We start from the raw sequence: 14,178 nt of genomic DNA, 5'->3' as shown, positions 1-14,178 counted from the left end.
TTAATGTTGACCTGCTCTTGATAAACTTTAAGTAAAAGTTAAAGAACGAGGCATAAATGAAATTTTTTTGTTCGCAACTTTTTCTTCGAATTTCATAAATGAGATTCCATCGTTTTAAATGCATATGTAAACGTAAGGTTGAAATCCAAATCATACAATGCCAACCTCCAAGGATTTGATTAGACAAAAATGCATCATAAAAATCCTTAACTCTTTCTAAATTCCAATAATCCAAAAACGCTTTAAATATTCTCCTATATGCTCTTAAATAGACTTGAAGCCAATTTCCTAAAATTTCTCACTAACCACCTTCTCATTTACCTCAACAAGACTGCAAAGCACATTCTAGAGTACTCACGAGAAAAATAAATAAATAAATAAATAAATATTAATCATTATCTTCAACAACAACAGATTTAATACAAACATGGGACATAAAATTGAGATTAAAGAACTACCCATATAGTTTCATGATATATCTGATCCATGTGAGATACCTGAAAACAAAAAACAAATACAAGAATGTCAGCATAGAAATCAAGAGATACCAGAAAAAAAAAATATAAGAAATGAAGATGGAAAAGAAAACCAACTGCCCACAATGCGGCCTTATCACTATGCCCCAGACATATAACTGCTTTATTATTTCATAAATACAGAGGAATTCACAATCTGAAATCAGGCTTCCCCTTGATTTTAGCAACAAAAAAGGGTAGTTTTACGAGGGAGAGAGAACTGGAGGTAAGCAACTGAGACAAACTGTTTGTAGTCTTGTAGAAATTACCACAAGGAATGGGGCAGTTAGAGTTACTGTCAGTTTTTGTGAAGAACCATATATTGTAACAAGAAATTGCAAGAGATTCCTTCCCTACAAGTCTTGTCCCCCTTTCCTCTCATTTCCGTACCAATAAAACAATCACCACGAAGGACCACCCCAACAGGATCATCATTTAGATCTCAGTCTGAAGTGGATTTTCTCAGCTTTCGCCCTCTCAAATTACCAGTATGCCCTCACCTAACATCCATGATAGACATATTTCTCCCTCACCTAAATAGTAGGCAGATACTAGTACACAAACATAATACATAGGTATATATACATATATACGTAATACATGTATTACACAAGATTTTGATGAAAGGTGCAGGACCTTAGAATAGCGTTTGGGTTGGGGTTGCATTGGCTAGCTAGTGTTATTATACAGGCCAGGGACCATAGGATCAAAGAAATTGGGTTTGCGTTGGCTGCTAGTGCTTGAGAGAACATTCATTGACGAACAAATTGGGTGTGTTTTTTCGATAAGTGAAACTGTCAGTGTCACGTGGTAGTTGTGCTGGTCCTGCCTAAAGGAAAACAAAAGTCCCAGACATAAAAGCAATATGATCTAAAGGTTCTGAAATCTGAACCTGATTTGGTTAGAAGTACTAGTTTACAGGGATAGTTTCTTCCTGCAACTCCAAATGTTTCTTCCTGCACCCCATATAAAAAAAACTTGGCATTGTGTCCTTTCTTCGGATTACACAATCCAAAAGCTAAAAATGATTAAGTAAAAAAAAAAAAGCTTTCGGATTGTACAATCCGAAAATCATTTGACTTCCAGATTGCACATTTTAAAAGTCATTTTCAGCTTCCAAATTGTGCCATCCCAAAGGGTTTCTTTTCAGTTAAAAAAGTCATCCAAATTGCACAATCCAGAAAGGGTAAAATAAGAACTTTTTCAGATGGGCGTGCAGGAAGAAATATATGGAGATGCAGGAAGAAGCTGCAGTTAACAGGTTGTTGTGTTGACATTTTGATTGCCGCTTGGATCCTTTCTCTCTTGGAGTGACTTCCCCAATTTCCAATTCCAAATTAAGAGGATACACGAAGTTAAAAATGAAGCACTAGACACCCAAATCCACTGCAACACCTCATGGATTCACATATTTTCTCATTACTCAACAAAGAAAGAAAATAACTAAATATGGCCACACAACAATGTACCGAGACATCTGAACATGTACACTTCTTCGTTTATAACTATTAAATTAAAATTATCCTTCAAAAAATAGTTACCTATCGCTTCTTATCTATCCTAATATAAAAAGTGATCAAGGATGGTATAGATCTCTAGCAAGCAGATGGAGGCTGCTGTATCAAATAACAAGAGACACTGACAAACCTTTGTCTTACACTGTACAGTACACTAATTAATTAAAATCCATGTATCATATTCATTCATTGTTGGGAATGATATAGGTATCCCGGAAATGATTTCAGGTTATCCCAAAGAAGAAAAACCTCCGCAGGTTTATTATAGAAAAAGGAAAGGGTTACTAAGGGTGAAGCTTGTAATTGCTTGTACACAGGGTAGGGTAGCTGAGAGCTTCTTAAAAGCTTGATGTAATACCTATAAACAGGCCATATATTTTAGAAATAGGAGAGTTTTGGACGTATTAACTGTTTTTACTGAACTAATGTCTAGTTTGAGAGGAGAGGCCTCCTTGGGTACGAATGTACTTTTCTTGTTTTTCTTTTCAATAAAGATAAAGAGATCATTTCAGATATTAAAAGTTAGGTTAAATATGTTATTGGTCCTTTAACTTTTAGTGAAAATTGGAATTAGTCAATCTTTGAAACTTTGACCCAATTTAGTCTCCCAACTTTACAAATGCATGGATTTAATCTTTTTAACCAAATTTTGTTAAATTTATTTGACGTTTTAAACACGTTTCATGCTAGTATTTGAGTTGTTTATACCGTTTGACACATTTCTGCTTCAATGTTAGCTCAGAAACATGTTTGAAATGTCAAATAAACTTAACAAAATTTGGTTCAAAAGAATAAATTCACGTTTTTTTAAATATGAGACTAAATTGGTCAAAGTTTCAAAGAGACTAATTCCAATTTTTATTGAAAATTAAGGGACAAAAACATATTTAACCCATTAAAAGTTTCTTCCCCTTATTCTTTGAGATATCTAAGTTCTTATGTTAGAGTTTCTCTCTACTTCTATATTGTAACTTGGTCACACACACACACACACACACACACATATATATATATATATATAGTCAATATGAGATCTTCAACACACCTCATACTAAGGTTCGGATACTAAGGATCAGACATCTCAAGCACAAGACTAGATATTTGTAAATGGCATGCTATGCCAACAAACCTTATCAGGACAAGTTTTGATACTGTCTGAGAAAGTGAATTTAAAATCTAATTCAATATTACAAAACTGGATGGCAAAGTGAGGTTTATGCCCACCTGTGTACTATAATTTAATTTGACCATATCTCAAATAGAGGTGAGATTTCTAATACTAATATCAAAAAAAGCTGAAAGCAAAACAATATTCTGCAAGTTTGTAAACAGCCTCTCAATCAAGAAGGCATCAGGAAAAGGGGAAATGTTAAGGTTTTTTTAAATCAAAAAGTGATTACAGATATTTTCCATTGTGTACTACAAAGACAGAAAACAGACATTATAAATCAATACCATGTTGCTTTGTATGTTGGTTTCCTTTCAAGATTTCTTTGAAACACTAGAGATAAGCAAAACAATACTTAGCAATTAGCATGCTAAGCGGAATATTAATATAGTTCCAGCCTTCCCCACAAAAAGAATAGAGCCAAAACATTATAAACGTCACAGACTGATAAACTTCAAATCTCAACCATAAAAGACTTGTAAATAAAGCAACTAGCATGTTAACCCACCATCACTTAGCACTAGTAAAGCAAGAAGAAAAATAAATGCTTGGTTAACTTCAATTTCAATGGCAGTGTCTCAACCATAATATGAAGAATATCCTAATTAAGCAGTGTTTGGTAAACATTATTCAAACAAAATGATGCAAATTAGACCGTTGAGCACGGAAAAACAAGATCCTAAATGATTGATACTGAGACTCACTCTAGAGTACGTTAATTCTGAATGATGTGACAGCAAACTCCCTAATTGCCACTTATAGTTAAGCATCAAGCATATCAGCCTGTAACAGTCACGGATTAAGCCTCTAGAAAATATATCCAAAACGAACTAAAGGTAGAAGCAGATCCATAGTATCTTATGACATCTATCATTCCTTCCAAACCGGTAAGGAAGAACATCAAAATAGGAAAATCAAAATCAACGAGAACTAAAATAGTCCACAAAGCAGAAGACACAATCAAAATCATCAAACCCTAGGACCAAAAATAAGAATGCGATGAGAAAGTTAATGAGTATTTTGAAATTAGAGAACTGAATGCCATTGGGTGTGAAAATGGGTGAGTAGGCAAAATTCATCGAGTGCTGCATTCTCAGAGGGTGGAAGAGTGAGAAAGGTGGTTTTGAAATGACTGATGAGTATCTATGATAATGAAAGTATCCACAAGAGAGAAATGGTTACTATTCACAACTCAATATAATTGTATGACGAGTATAGATGAAGGAGTAATGGTTAACTGAGGAATCAGCTAGTAAAAGGCGGCAAAATTCTAGAGATTGAATTTTCTTTATTTACTAAAGTAGTTAGTTTTTCTAGAAAAAGTATTTTTTTTTTTTTACATAAAAAGATATTCACACGGTGCCTCATCATAATTTGGTACAAAAATGTCTTAAAGAGCAATTCATTTGTCGTGGTAAAAAAGTAAATTATTAAAACAAGATACATATTTGTGCTCTCTAGAGCCTAAAGCAGAAACACTAAGCATTCAGCAGAGGATTATATTAAGTACACAAAATACCAAAAGGAACAAGGCGATAAAAAGTTCTTATTAATTCTCAACCAATCCTGAAAACATCATATTAAAACCAATTCTTGAGAAACAACTGACAGGACATATATATAACATTTGGGAGTGACACAACAGTCAGGTGCAAAGTCGCTCACCTGTACAGTTATCAATTTGTGATTGAGCAGTTTAAACAAACTTGTCAATCTTCATCATCAGAGCTGACATCATCGCTACTATAGTCACTAGTGTCACTTCCTCCAAGGTCCAAATTAACTGGCTGCACTTGAATAACTTCTGGTTGTTTGGGCTGAGGAATGTGAGGTTGCATTTGTTGCTCTGCAAATCTCGGTATTTGAAGGGAGTCCATTGGAGGCAATGGCACAGGATCCCCTGGTTTCCACCCAGGCGGGGGCAGTGGCAAATCAATAGGCAATTGGACAGGCATTCCCGGCTTCCAACCAGGTGGCACAGGAGGCAGCATTCCTTGAAATGCAGACAAATTCGGAACAGTATTAGTATCCATCTGTGGTGGAGGCTCAACAATAGCTTCAACAATTTTATCCTTGGACTCGACTTCCTTAGGCAATCCAACATCAAGGTCGGCAAAATTATACAACTGAGAAGCTCTCATTTGCTCTTCTTGCGGTGCAGGTGGCAATGCGCCGCGAAGAGGAGCTTGGCCGGCTCCAAATTCCGGTGGTGCAAAGGTGGTGTAGCTTATCTTGTGGGCATACGATAATATATCTGACAGCTTCAACTGAGAAGAGACAGTTGATGAAGTCATGGAATCATCATCTCCAGATTTCGATCGCTTGGAGCGGCGATAATCAGAGTAATCATCGACAAGGATGTCTAGGCAGCACTCAGCATCTTTGAGTTTGTTGGAAAATGCAAGTAGCATTGAGTCTTGGGAACGAATTTCACGGTCCATCTTCTGCTTGGCATCTTGAAGGTCAAGAATCTCTTGGAGTTCGGCAACAGCTTCGAATATTTGGGTTTGGAGAACAGTAAAGAGGGAAATTATTTCTTTTACAGTGGACGGAGAAGCGTCAAGCGGGGTGGATGAATGAGACGAGAGGAAAGTTGGAATGGATCCACGGAAGGCAGTGACCCAAAGAGACCGGTTAGGGGAAACTTCAAAGAGCTTGGAAGTTAAGGAAGCCATTTGGAGAAGAAGTGCTTGGGCTCTGGGAAGGGGTGGGAGGAGTGATAGAAGAGCAGAAGAAGGGGTTGACGAGTTGCGGTCTTGGGGTTGCTGGGTCTGTGTTGGAGGGAGCTTTGGCGGGGTAGGGTTCGGAATTGAAGGAGAATTAGGGTTTGCGAGGCCTAGTCTAGCAGGGGACTGCACAATTTGATGTTGAATCATCTTGTGTACCTGGAAAACAAATTTCTATGAAGGGATGAAAAAAGGTTATTCAGTAGGTTGAAGCGTATTCACCAAATCACGAGGCATAGAAGCATTACTCACTGCAGAAACACAAGCGGGACACTATCCTCTAACAGTTACAGGGGTTTTACACGCTGACCTTTGCTCAAAATCCTTTAAAAAAAAAAACATCACCTGCAAAAAGTTTTAGTACAGTCAAAATATAGGATAATCAATTCAATGTTAAAAAGGGTAAATTCAAGCATCGGCTGCAATACAGGATCATAAGTTATAAGGAACAGGGATCATAACTAATGAACACGGGTACTTCACATAGCAACACATAATGGACGTTATAGGCAAAACTCATTCAAACTCTCCAATTAATTTTACACACGGGTATCATTGGCAATCAGAGTACGAACTCGTCTACCTTGATGAGTAACGGAAAGGGAAAAATGGAGGAATCACGAGAACCTAAAGGTGCATTGTAGCGAAGTGAAGGGAAATTGAAATTCAGCAAACCCTAAAGAATGATAATAGAAGAAGCAGCATAATCTCCTAGATAGATCTAAAGCCTGTTCCCCCAGAGTGTGGCAATTTTTTTATTATAATAAGGTCCTTTATTCCTTTTGTATTACAATTTAGTCCTCTAATAACAATTTTGAAAAAAAATATATAAATATATATATATATGGTAATATTTATTTATTATATATATATATAATAAAACAAATTGATTGATTTTTTATAATTTATGAAAATACTTAAAAGAATTAACTAAATTATATAAATTTATGTCTTATTTATATAATTATTTTTATAAGATTAAATATTACAGAAGATTTTAAAATTATAATTAATAACTTGAAAAAAAATCAAATTTTCGTTATTTTATTCAATATTTTAACAAATAAATATTTATCATATCAACATATTGTAAACACACGGTTCTAATAAATTAATATAACCTTTCAAATTGTTTATCACTATTACAAAAGAAACTTTTAATATCAGTTATTTTTTGACATAAAAGAATAATTTTGATAACCTGATGTAGAAAATGAATAGTTTTTTAACATCAAATTGTATTTAATGTAAAAAGTAAGTCTTATAATATCAATTAGTATTACAATTGATTATATATAACACAAAGATATTCAATTTATGAGATTAATTAATGTCGTGGACTTATTAACATTTACTTATGATTGATTAACTTGTGTTATTTAAATTGTTTATATTGTACTCTTTGAGTTGGATTCGTTGGATTGTCTTTTATATCTATAAATAGATATTTTTTCTCTTGGTAATGACACATAGAAAAACATATAGATAAGTTGTTCTCCATTCTCTTTATTGTGTTGGGAATCCAATTGTGAGTCTAAGTCTCACATTGAGTAAAATTGAGAAAGTTGAGGAGCACCATATAAGGATGAAGATCCATAAACTCATTGTTTTAAGTTTTGGGTTAAGAGTGGTGTCAATCCCTTATGTGTGAGTTGGATTCATATCTCATTGGTGTTAGATCTCTCCGGTGATCCTCCCTTGAAAGACCCAACAATGGTATTAGAGTATGGGGTTAGCTTAAGAAAGGGACACACACATGAGAGGAATATTTTTGGGAATTCAAGTGTGAGTCTAAGTCTCACATTGAGTAAAATTGTGAAAGTTGAACATCATATAAGGATGAAGACCCATAAATCCACCGCCTTAACGTTTTGGGTTAAGAGTTGTGTCAATCCCTTGTGTGGGTTAGGCTCATATCTCATTGGTTGTGAGAGGCTTTGGTCAAAATAAGGGTATTGATTTTGAAGAGATATTTTCACCAGTGGCTAAAATTGCAGATTGAGAAAGAGCTTGTATGGGCTCAAACATGCTCCAAGGCAATGGTATAGAAAATTTGATTCCTTCATGATGGATCATGGGTATGATAAAACTTTTTCTGATCATTGTGTTTTTGTGAAGAAATTTCCTAATGAAAAATATATTATTCTCTTGCTCTATGTTGATGACATGTTGAATGTTTGTCATGATAAAAATGACATTCAAAGTCTTAAAAGAGAGTTGAGCAAGTTCTTTGCAATGAAGGATTTAGGTCTTGCTAATCAAATTCTTAGCATGAAAATTTTTCGTGAAAGGACAAATGGAAAATCGTGGCTATCCTAGCAAAAATATATTGAAAAGGTATTAGAGAGATTTAATATGAAAAGTTCTAAGTCTGTTAGCACTCCACTTGCAGGTCACTTCAAGTTGAGCTTAAAGGATTGTCCTACAAATGAGTATGAGAAAGAAGAAATGCAAAATATTTCATATTAATCTACAGTTGGTAGCTTGGTGTATGTCATGGTGTGTACAAGGTCAGACATTGCTCATGTTGTTGGTGTTGTGAGTCGTTTCCTTGCTAATCCTGGAAAAGAGCACTAGCAAGTTGTGAAATGGATACTTAGGTATCTCAAATGTACTTTTAGAGTTTGTTTATGCTTTGGAAGTGGTGAGCATGTGTTGAATGGTTACACAAATGCAGACATGGTTGGTGATGTGGATTCTAGAAAATCTACTTATGGCTATATGATGACTTTTGTAGGGGGAGTAGTGTCATGGCAATCTAGACTACAAAAATGTGTTGCTCTATCTTCTACAAAGGCATAATATATTGCTATTATAAAAGCTGCTAAGGAACTCTTGTGGATGCAAAAATCCTACAAGAGTTGGGATTATCACAAGAAAAATGTGGTGTATTGTGATGGTCAAAGTGCAATCCATCTTAGCAAGACCTCAAATTTTCATTCAATGTCAAAGCATATTGAAGTCTGATATCATTGGATATAGGATGGATTAGAGATGAAGCAACTGTCATTAGAGAAAATTCATACTAATGAGAATGGGTCAGATAAGATGACATAGATCTTACCTGTAGGAAAATATGTTATATGCAAGGAGAAAACCAATTTGGTTGACTATGGCCCCAATTAATTTGTGAGGGGGAGATTATTGCAGGTGACATCAATTGTCCTGTGGCAAAGGCCAAGTGGACCGGGTCACAATCGAATCGTGGTGCTTGGGCTGTTACACTCTTAACTAAAAAAATTTGTGTCCTGACTATTGGTTATAGCTTTTGGTGGCTTAGTGGTAAGCGTTCGATCCTAACAATTGGTATCAAAGCCAAGGTCACGAATTTGATTCTTAGTGAACAATTCTTAAGGGTAGATTGTTGCAGGTGGCATCAATTGTCTCATGGCAAAGGCCAAGTGGGTCGGGTCACAATATATATATATATATATATATATATATATATATATATATATATATATATATATATATATATATATATTAATACACACTCTCTATTTTTTATTTATTCTAATTGTTTGGTTTGACATAAAATTCATTTGAATCTTCAATATATTTTTCATCTTATCCCAACCTTTATGCAATTATGTTCAAATGATGTATGTCAATTAAATATTTTGTATGTTTCACATTTGAATATTTCAACTTTTTAAAAATATTTTTATTTATTGTATATTTTTCTTTCACACAAGAACATTTAACACTGTATATTTAAGTGTTAAATAGCATAAACATTTAATTTAGTATGAAATATAAAAAAATGATCTTCCTTATTCTATTATTATTAATTTTTGTTTCATTTAAATAACTACTTCACTTCGCTAAAACAATTTTCATTATTTCTCAACCATTGTGGTAATAAAAAGCCATTTGGATTGTACTTGTTGTACCCTTAAACGTCTTTAAAAAATAAGGAAAGAACATAGAAACATAATTTGTTATGAAGATGGTGATTTTGCTTATGGCCATATTGATACCACTTGATATTGTTGTTTTTTTTAATTAAACCAAAAGAAAACATTGATCACCTCATGGGTGATGAGAGTGTTAAAAAATATTTGTTTCTTTTTATAAAATGGCAGAAGAAGTCTTTACGTGATGAAGTTTTTAATTTATTTTCATTATAATTTAATTTAAGGTAAATTTTCTATGGTATTTTTACTATATTGATTTAAAATATGTATGTCTAATGTTGGTACTATGTATGAGTATACAAAAATATTTTTTCTCTTTTGTATTATAGAATGTATATGTGAACTGTTAACATTTATTATTATATAGGTCTTATATAATAATTGTTATAGAAGTGTAAATAGAAGTATTCAAATACCAATATTATACATTATTACAAATGAATATCTTTAAGTTAATGATGTATTAAAATATACATATTATGCGTAAGAATGTGAAATAAGGGTTTTGATATGGGTTTGTGATTTTGATTTTGTTATACTATAAATATACATATATAAAGGTTCAAAGTTTTTCGAAGATGATGTTTTATACTTAGTTTTATTTGAAATGAGTTGCAAAGTTGTTTAATTTTAGGTGGTACCTATAACGAGCTAAGGTTATTTATTAAATACATTAAAATTTAATTATATATATGATCAAATAGTGTTGCATAAACTAATAAATATATTATGTTTTGTTGTTAGTGCAACAACTCATACAATTCTCAAGAGTAATAATATTTTTTCCTTTTGTTTTGTGATGTGAGAAATCAATATTAGCATTATCTCTAGTACTACAAATATATTTGAAGTCTTCAAAAGAGCCATTATACATCTACCAAATAAGTTTAATAGAAACTTATTAAGTTTTAATGATATTTGTGTAAATGAATATCATATTGAGACAAATAATGAAAGAGATATACATATTCTTACATCATTATAATTAACTTAAATAAAAAAAAAGATTGTATTGGAGAATTGAGCTGAATAAAAAATGTGTATTGGAGAAATTACCAATATTCTCTTGTGACTTGTGCTACACATATATTAGTGCAATTTGAAACACATGTCATTTTAAGTCAGAAGCTTACGAATCAAAATGAGTTCATTGTTTAGCATGAACAGTTGGGTCATCTTGGATCTATTGTGATACGAAAAATGGTTAAAAATCTCATGTGGACCGAGTCAATCGAATCGTGACGCTTGGATTGCTACACTGTTAAGTAAAAATAGTTGTGCTATGACTAATAGCTATAGTTTTTTGCCTAGTGTAAGCACTTTATCTAACAATTGGAGTGATAAATCTCGTAGTGAGCTTAGTGATATTACTTTCACTTCAAATTAATGGTCATCTCAAGTAATATATGAAAAAAATGAAAATCATAAAAACAATGCCAATTATACTTCAAACCAATTATCTTAACTGGTTTAAAACACATTTAAACTAAAAAAACAATTTACTCACTTGTTATTATAATTTATTTTGACCTTTTTAAGTATTCCCAGAAAATTCAATTTGACCAGTTTAACAATTGTTCAAAGGCAATATAACTATAAAATCCACTAAATTTATTTTGTATGTACCAATTACCAACTCTATAATGATTACAATTACAATCACACACAATTAAATGGTCAATCACATATTAAAATAACTTTTCTTATCTTAATTATTATGTTTCACAAAGAATTGTTATAAAACCTAGAGAAGTCACAACTTACTCAAATATAACAAATGGGATTTTGCTTATTATGGAAAATATGGTAATGTTAAGTGTAACGTCTCATTTAATCAATAAACATAATTAAAAGGAAGCGTCACACTAAAATATTATAGTAGCGCAGTCCTGGAGTTTTAAACATAACTCCTTGCAATTATCCAAGGCACACCACGATGCCAAAACTAAACCAGTTACAACATTCAGCAATAATCAAATAGGAATTTAAAAGATAGACTAGTACATGGGCCATAGCCCAAAAAGAAAGCCAGAATAAGCTTAGATCTAGTCTAAACATGCTATGCAATGGAACTTCCATCACCCTGATGATTACGGGGAGTTCTCACCTCTGCTCACATCAACAAGTTGATGATCATTGCAAAAGAAAAGACCACACCAAAGAACATACAACAACAAATAGAAGGGTAAGCTAGAGCCCAAAAATAGTTTCATCATGCAATCAGATACACTTTCATAGTCAACTATACATACATCACTCAAGCATGTTATGACTTTCAAATCAATACACTAAGACTCGACTCGACTCATCCGGATATGTATAATTTAGTCGGATTCAGCGGATGCTTACACTTGTGGTGGATATCTCTGCTCACCCCCGAGCTGCTCACCCACGAGCTAAGTGTTACCAATGTTACAATGTTTCCAATCCCCCCCACACAAGGTTAGCCCTTAATGAGTTTCGAGCCTCCTGCTACTCTCACCACAAGATTCAGTCCGCTCTAAGTGAGACTAACTAACTCCTTAGAGTGTCAGGATGTAACCTTACCTTGAATCCTTACCAAATTATACGGATGGAGCACCACCATGAACACCCACTAATAGGGGTCATGGAATTACGTCCCGACCACTGAAGCACGACCCTGAAATCTCACCTAGAGATTCAAAGGAATTACGCACTGACACAGACCAATCATACTCAATCAATCAAGAAAGATTTATCATACATATACATATACATCACATACCAACTCTTTATAATCCACCTCTTTCATTTTCTCAGTGAATCCATACCAACCCATTATTCTCAAACCATAATTGTGGAATTTCATCTCATGCCACTTTAATACCAACCATCTCATTTGTTTCACATGCCAAGATCACACAATCACATCAATCCAATTTATAACCATAACTTATACCATGCATTTCATTTCACATGCCTCATGCATTATATAGAGTATATCATAAATCAAACACTCCGATTAACCAAGCGAAGAAAAAACAACGTAACCTGCAGCAGATCTCGCTCAAGCCAGGAGCCCTCGCTTAGGCGAGAGGAGTGCCCTCACTTAGGCGGTAGACTCTCGCTTAGGCAAGATCACGATAAGGGCGCTGGGAGACTTTCGTAGGCTCGCTTAGGCGAGCCCTCCTCGCCTAAGCGAGACAACCCATCGCCCAAAGGTGAAGTTCCTCGCCTAAAGGTGAAGTTCCTCGCCTGGGCTAAAACAGGAGCAACATGTCAAGACTCTCACGCATTCTCGCTTAGGCGAGCGTCTCTCGCCTGAGCGAGATAGTGCCTCACTCAAAACAAGAGCTTTCGCCTGAGCAAGAGCTCGAGTGCAACCCTGACCTGTTTCTGCAAGTCTCGCCTAGGCGAGACAAGCTCGCTTGGGCGAGAGTATCAGACCTCGCCACTGTTTCTCCCTGCCACAAACATATTTTCATACTCAAACAATAATGCCAACCATCTCATACATCCACAACAGCATACAAGCTCAATAATCACGAAACAAATGCAAAACAATAACAATCACACTAAACAAACAAGAGGGTACTAGCTTCCCTTACCTGGAAAGGGGGTTATACGAGACTTCGACACTGAACCACATAGTACAACAACTTTAGAACTAGACTTGCAAACTGGAAACAACGAATAAAAACGGGGTTATTGCGGAAACCCCAACATTGACCATGAAACTATACTAGAGAGGAAAATAGGAGTTAAAGAACACTTACGTGAGCAGAATCAAGGTCAAGCTAAACGTGAATCTGAGTAAACTTCAGAACCCTAGCAGAGGAAGACGGCAGCGAGGAAGACGGCAGCGACTCTAAGGAGGCGGGTCTGTTTTATGAAAAGTAAGCAGAAAGGTTAGGGTTAGGGCATATTAGGTCTGGATTTCTCATTTGGGCCAGCCCTTAGGCCCAATAGACTGGGGCAACCCTTAAAATAAAAAGGGACAGGGAAAAATGGGTCTTACATTAAGATCTTGAGAAGCTAAAGGAGTGTAATTTGTTTTCAATAAGCTAGAACTTGAGTTTGACAAGTAAAATCATCCATATGTGATTTTTATTTCACATTTTTTTCTCTCTCTTAAGTGATCGTTCAAGTAAAGATGTTCTTGTATGTTATTGACTTTTTGAATACTCATATAAATTGCTATAGTTATTACTGAATAAAACATGTTTCAATCTATGTAAGAATAACTAATATTACATCTTTTGAATGAGATTATTGCTTTTAGTATGAAATATGTGGGAATTTCAATATATGTGAATTATATGAATTTTTGAATAAAATTGTTCATTTCCGGTTACTATTATTATTATTACTTTG

General features: G+C 34.3%; 1 protein-coding gene across 3 annotated transcripts; it reads right to left on the bottom strand.

Moving 5' to 3' along the window:
* Nucleotides 1–284: 284 nt before the first annotated feature.
* LOC114178818 (hydroxyproline-rich glycoprotein family protein) lies at nt 285–6,662 on the bottom strand. Of its 3 annotated transcripts, XR_003603385.2 has the most exons (5): nt 6,510–6,662; nt 6,179–6,271; nt 4,866–6,100; nt 3,905–3,983; nt 285–497 (listed from the first exon to the last, which is right to left on the bottom strand). XR_003603385.2 is itself a non-coding variant. In XM_028064924.2 (4 exons), the coding sequence occupies exon 3, from the start codon at nt 6,074–6,076 to the stop codon at nt 4,910–4,912; it is 1,167 nt and encodes a 388-aa protein (XP_027920725.2). In that variant the 5' UTR covers nt 6,077–6,100; nt 6,179–6,271; nt 6,510–6,662; the 3' UTR covers nt 285–497; nt 4,866–4,909. The 3 variants fall into 3 exon arrangements, 2 of the variants coding, with proteins under 2 accessions (XP_027920725.2, XP_027920726.2); XM_028064924.2 differs by lacking the exon at nt 3,905–3,983; XM_028064925.2 differs by lacking the exon at nt 3,905–3,983 and having other exon boundaries at nt 4,866–6,085.
* Between the last annotated feature and the right edge of the window lie 7,516 nt (nt 6,663–14,178).

Source organism: Vigna unguiculata, chromosome 3 (genome assembly GCF_037176805.1).
Source record: "Vigna unguiculata cultivar grain cowpea cultivar isolate G323 ecotype 2 chromosome 3, ASM3717680v1, whole genome shotgun sequence".
Lineage (NCBI taxonomy): Eukaryota > Viridiplantae > Streptophyta > Magnoliopsida > Fabales > Fabaceae > Vigna > Vigna unguiculata.
This window is presented reverse-complemented; position numbering and strand designations above follow the sequence as displayed.

What these genes read in the sequence shown, in the direction of transcription:
- LOC114178818 (XM_028064924.2), bottom strand. Translation starts at nt 6,076, where the DNA reads ATGATTCAACATCAAATTGTGCAGTCCCCTGCTAGACTAGGCCTCGCA.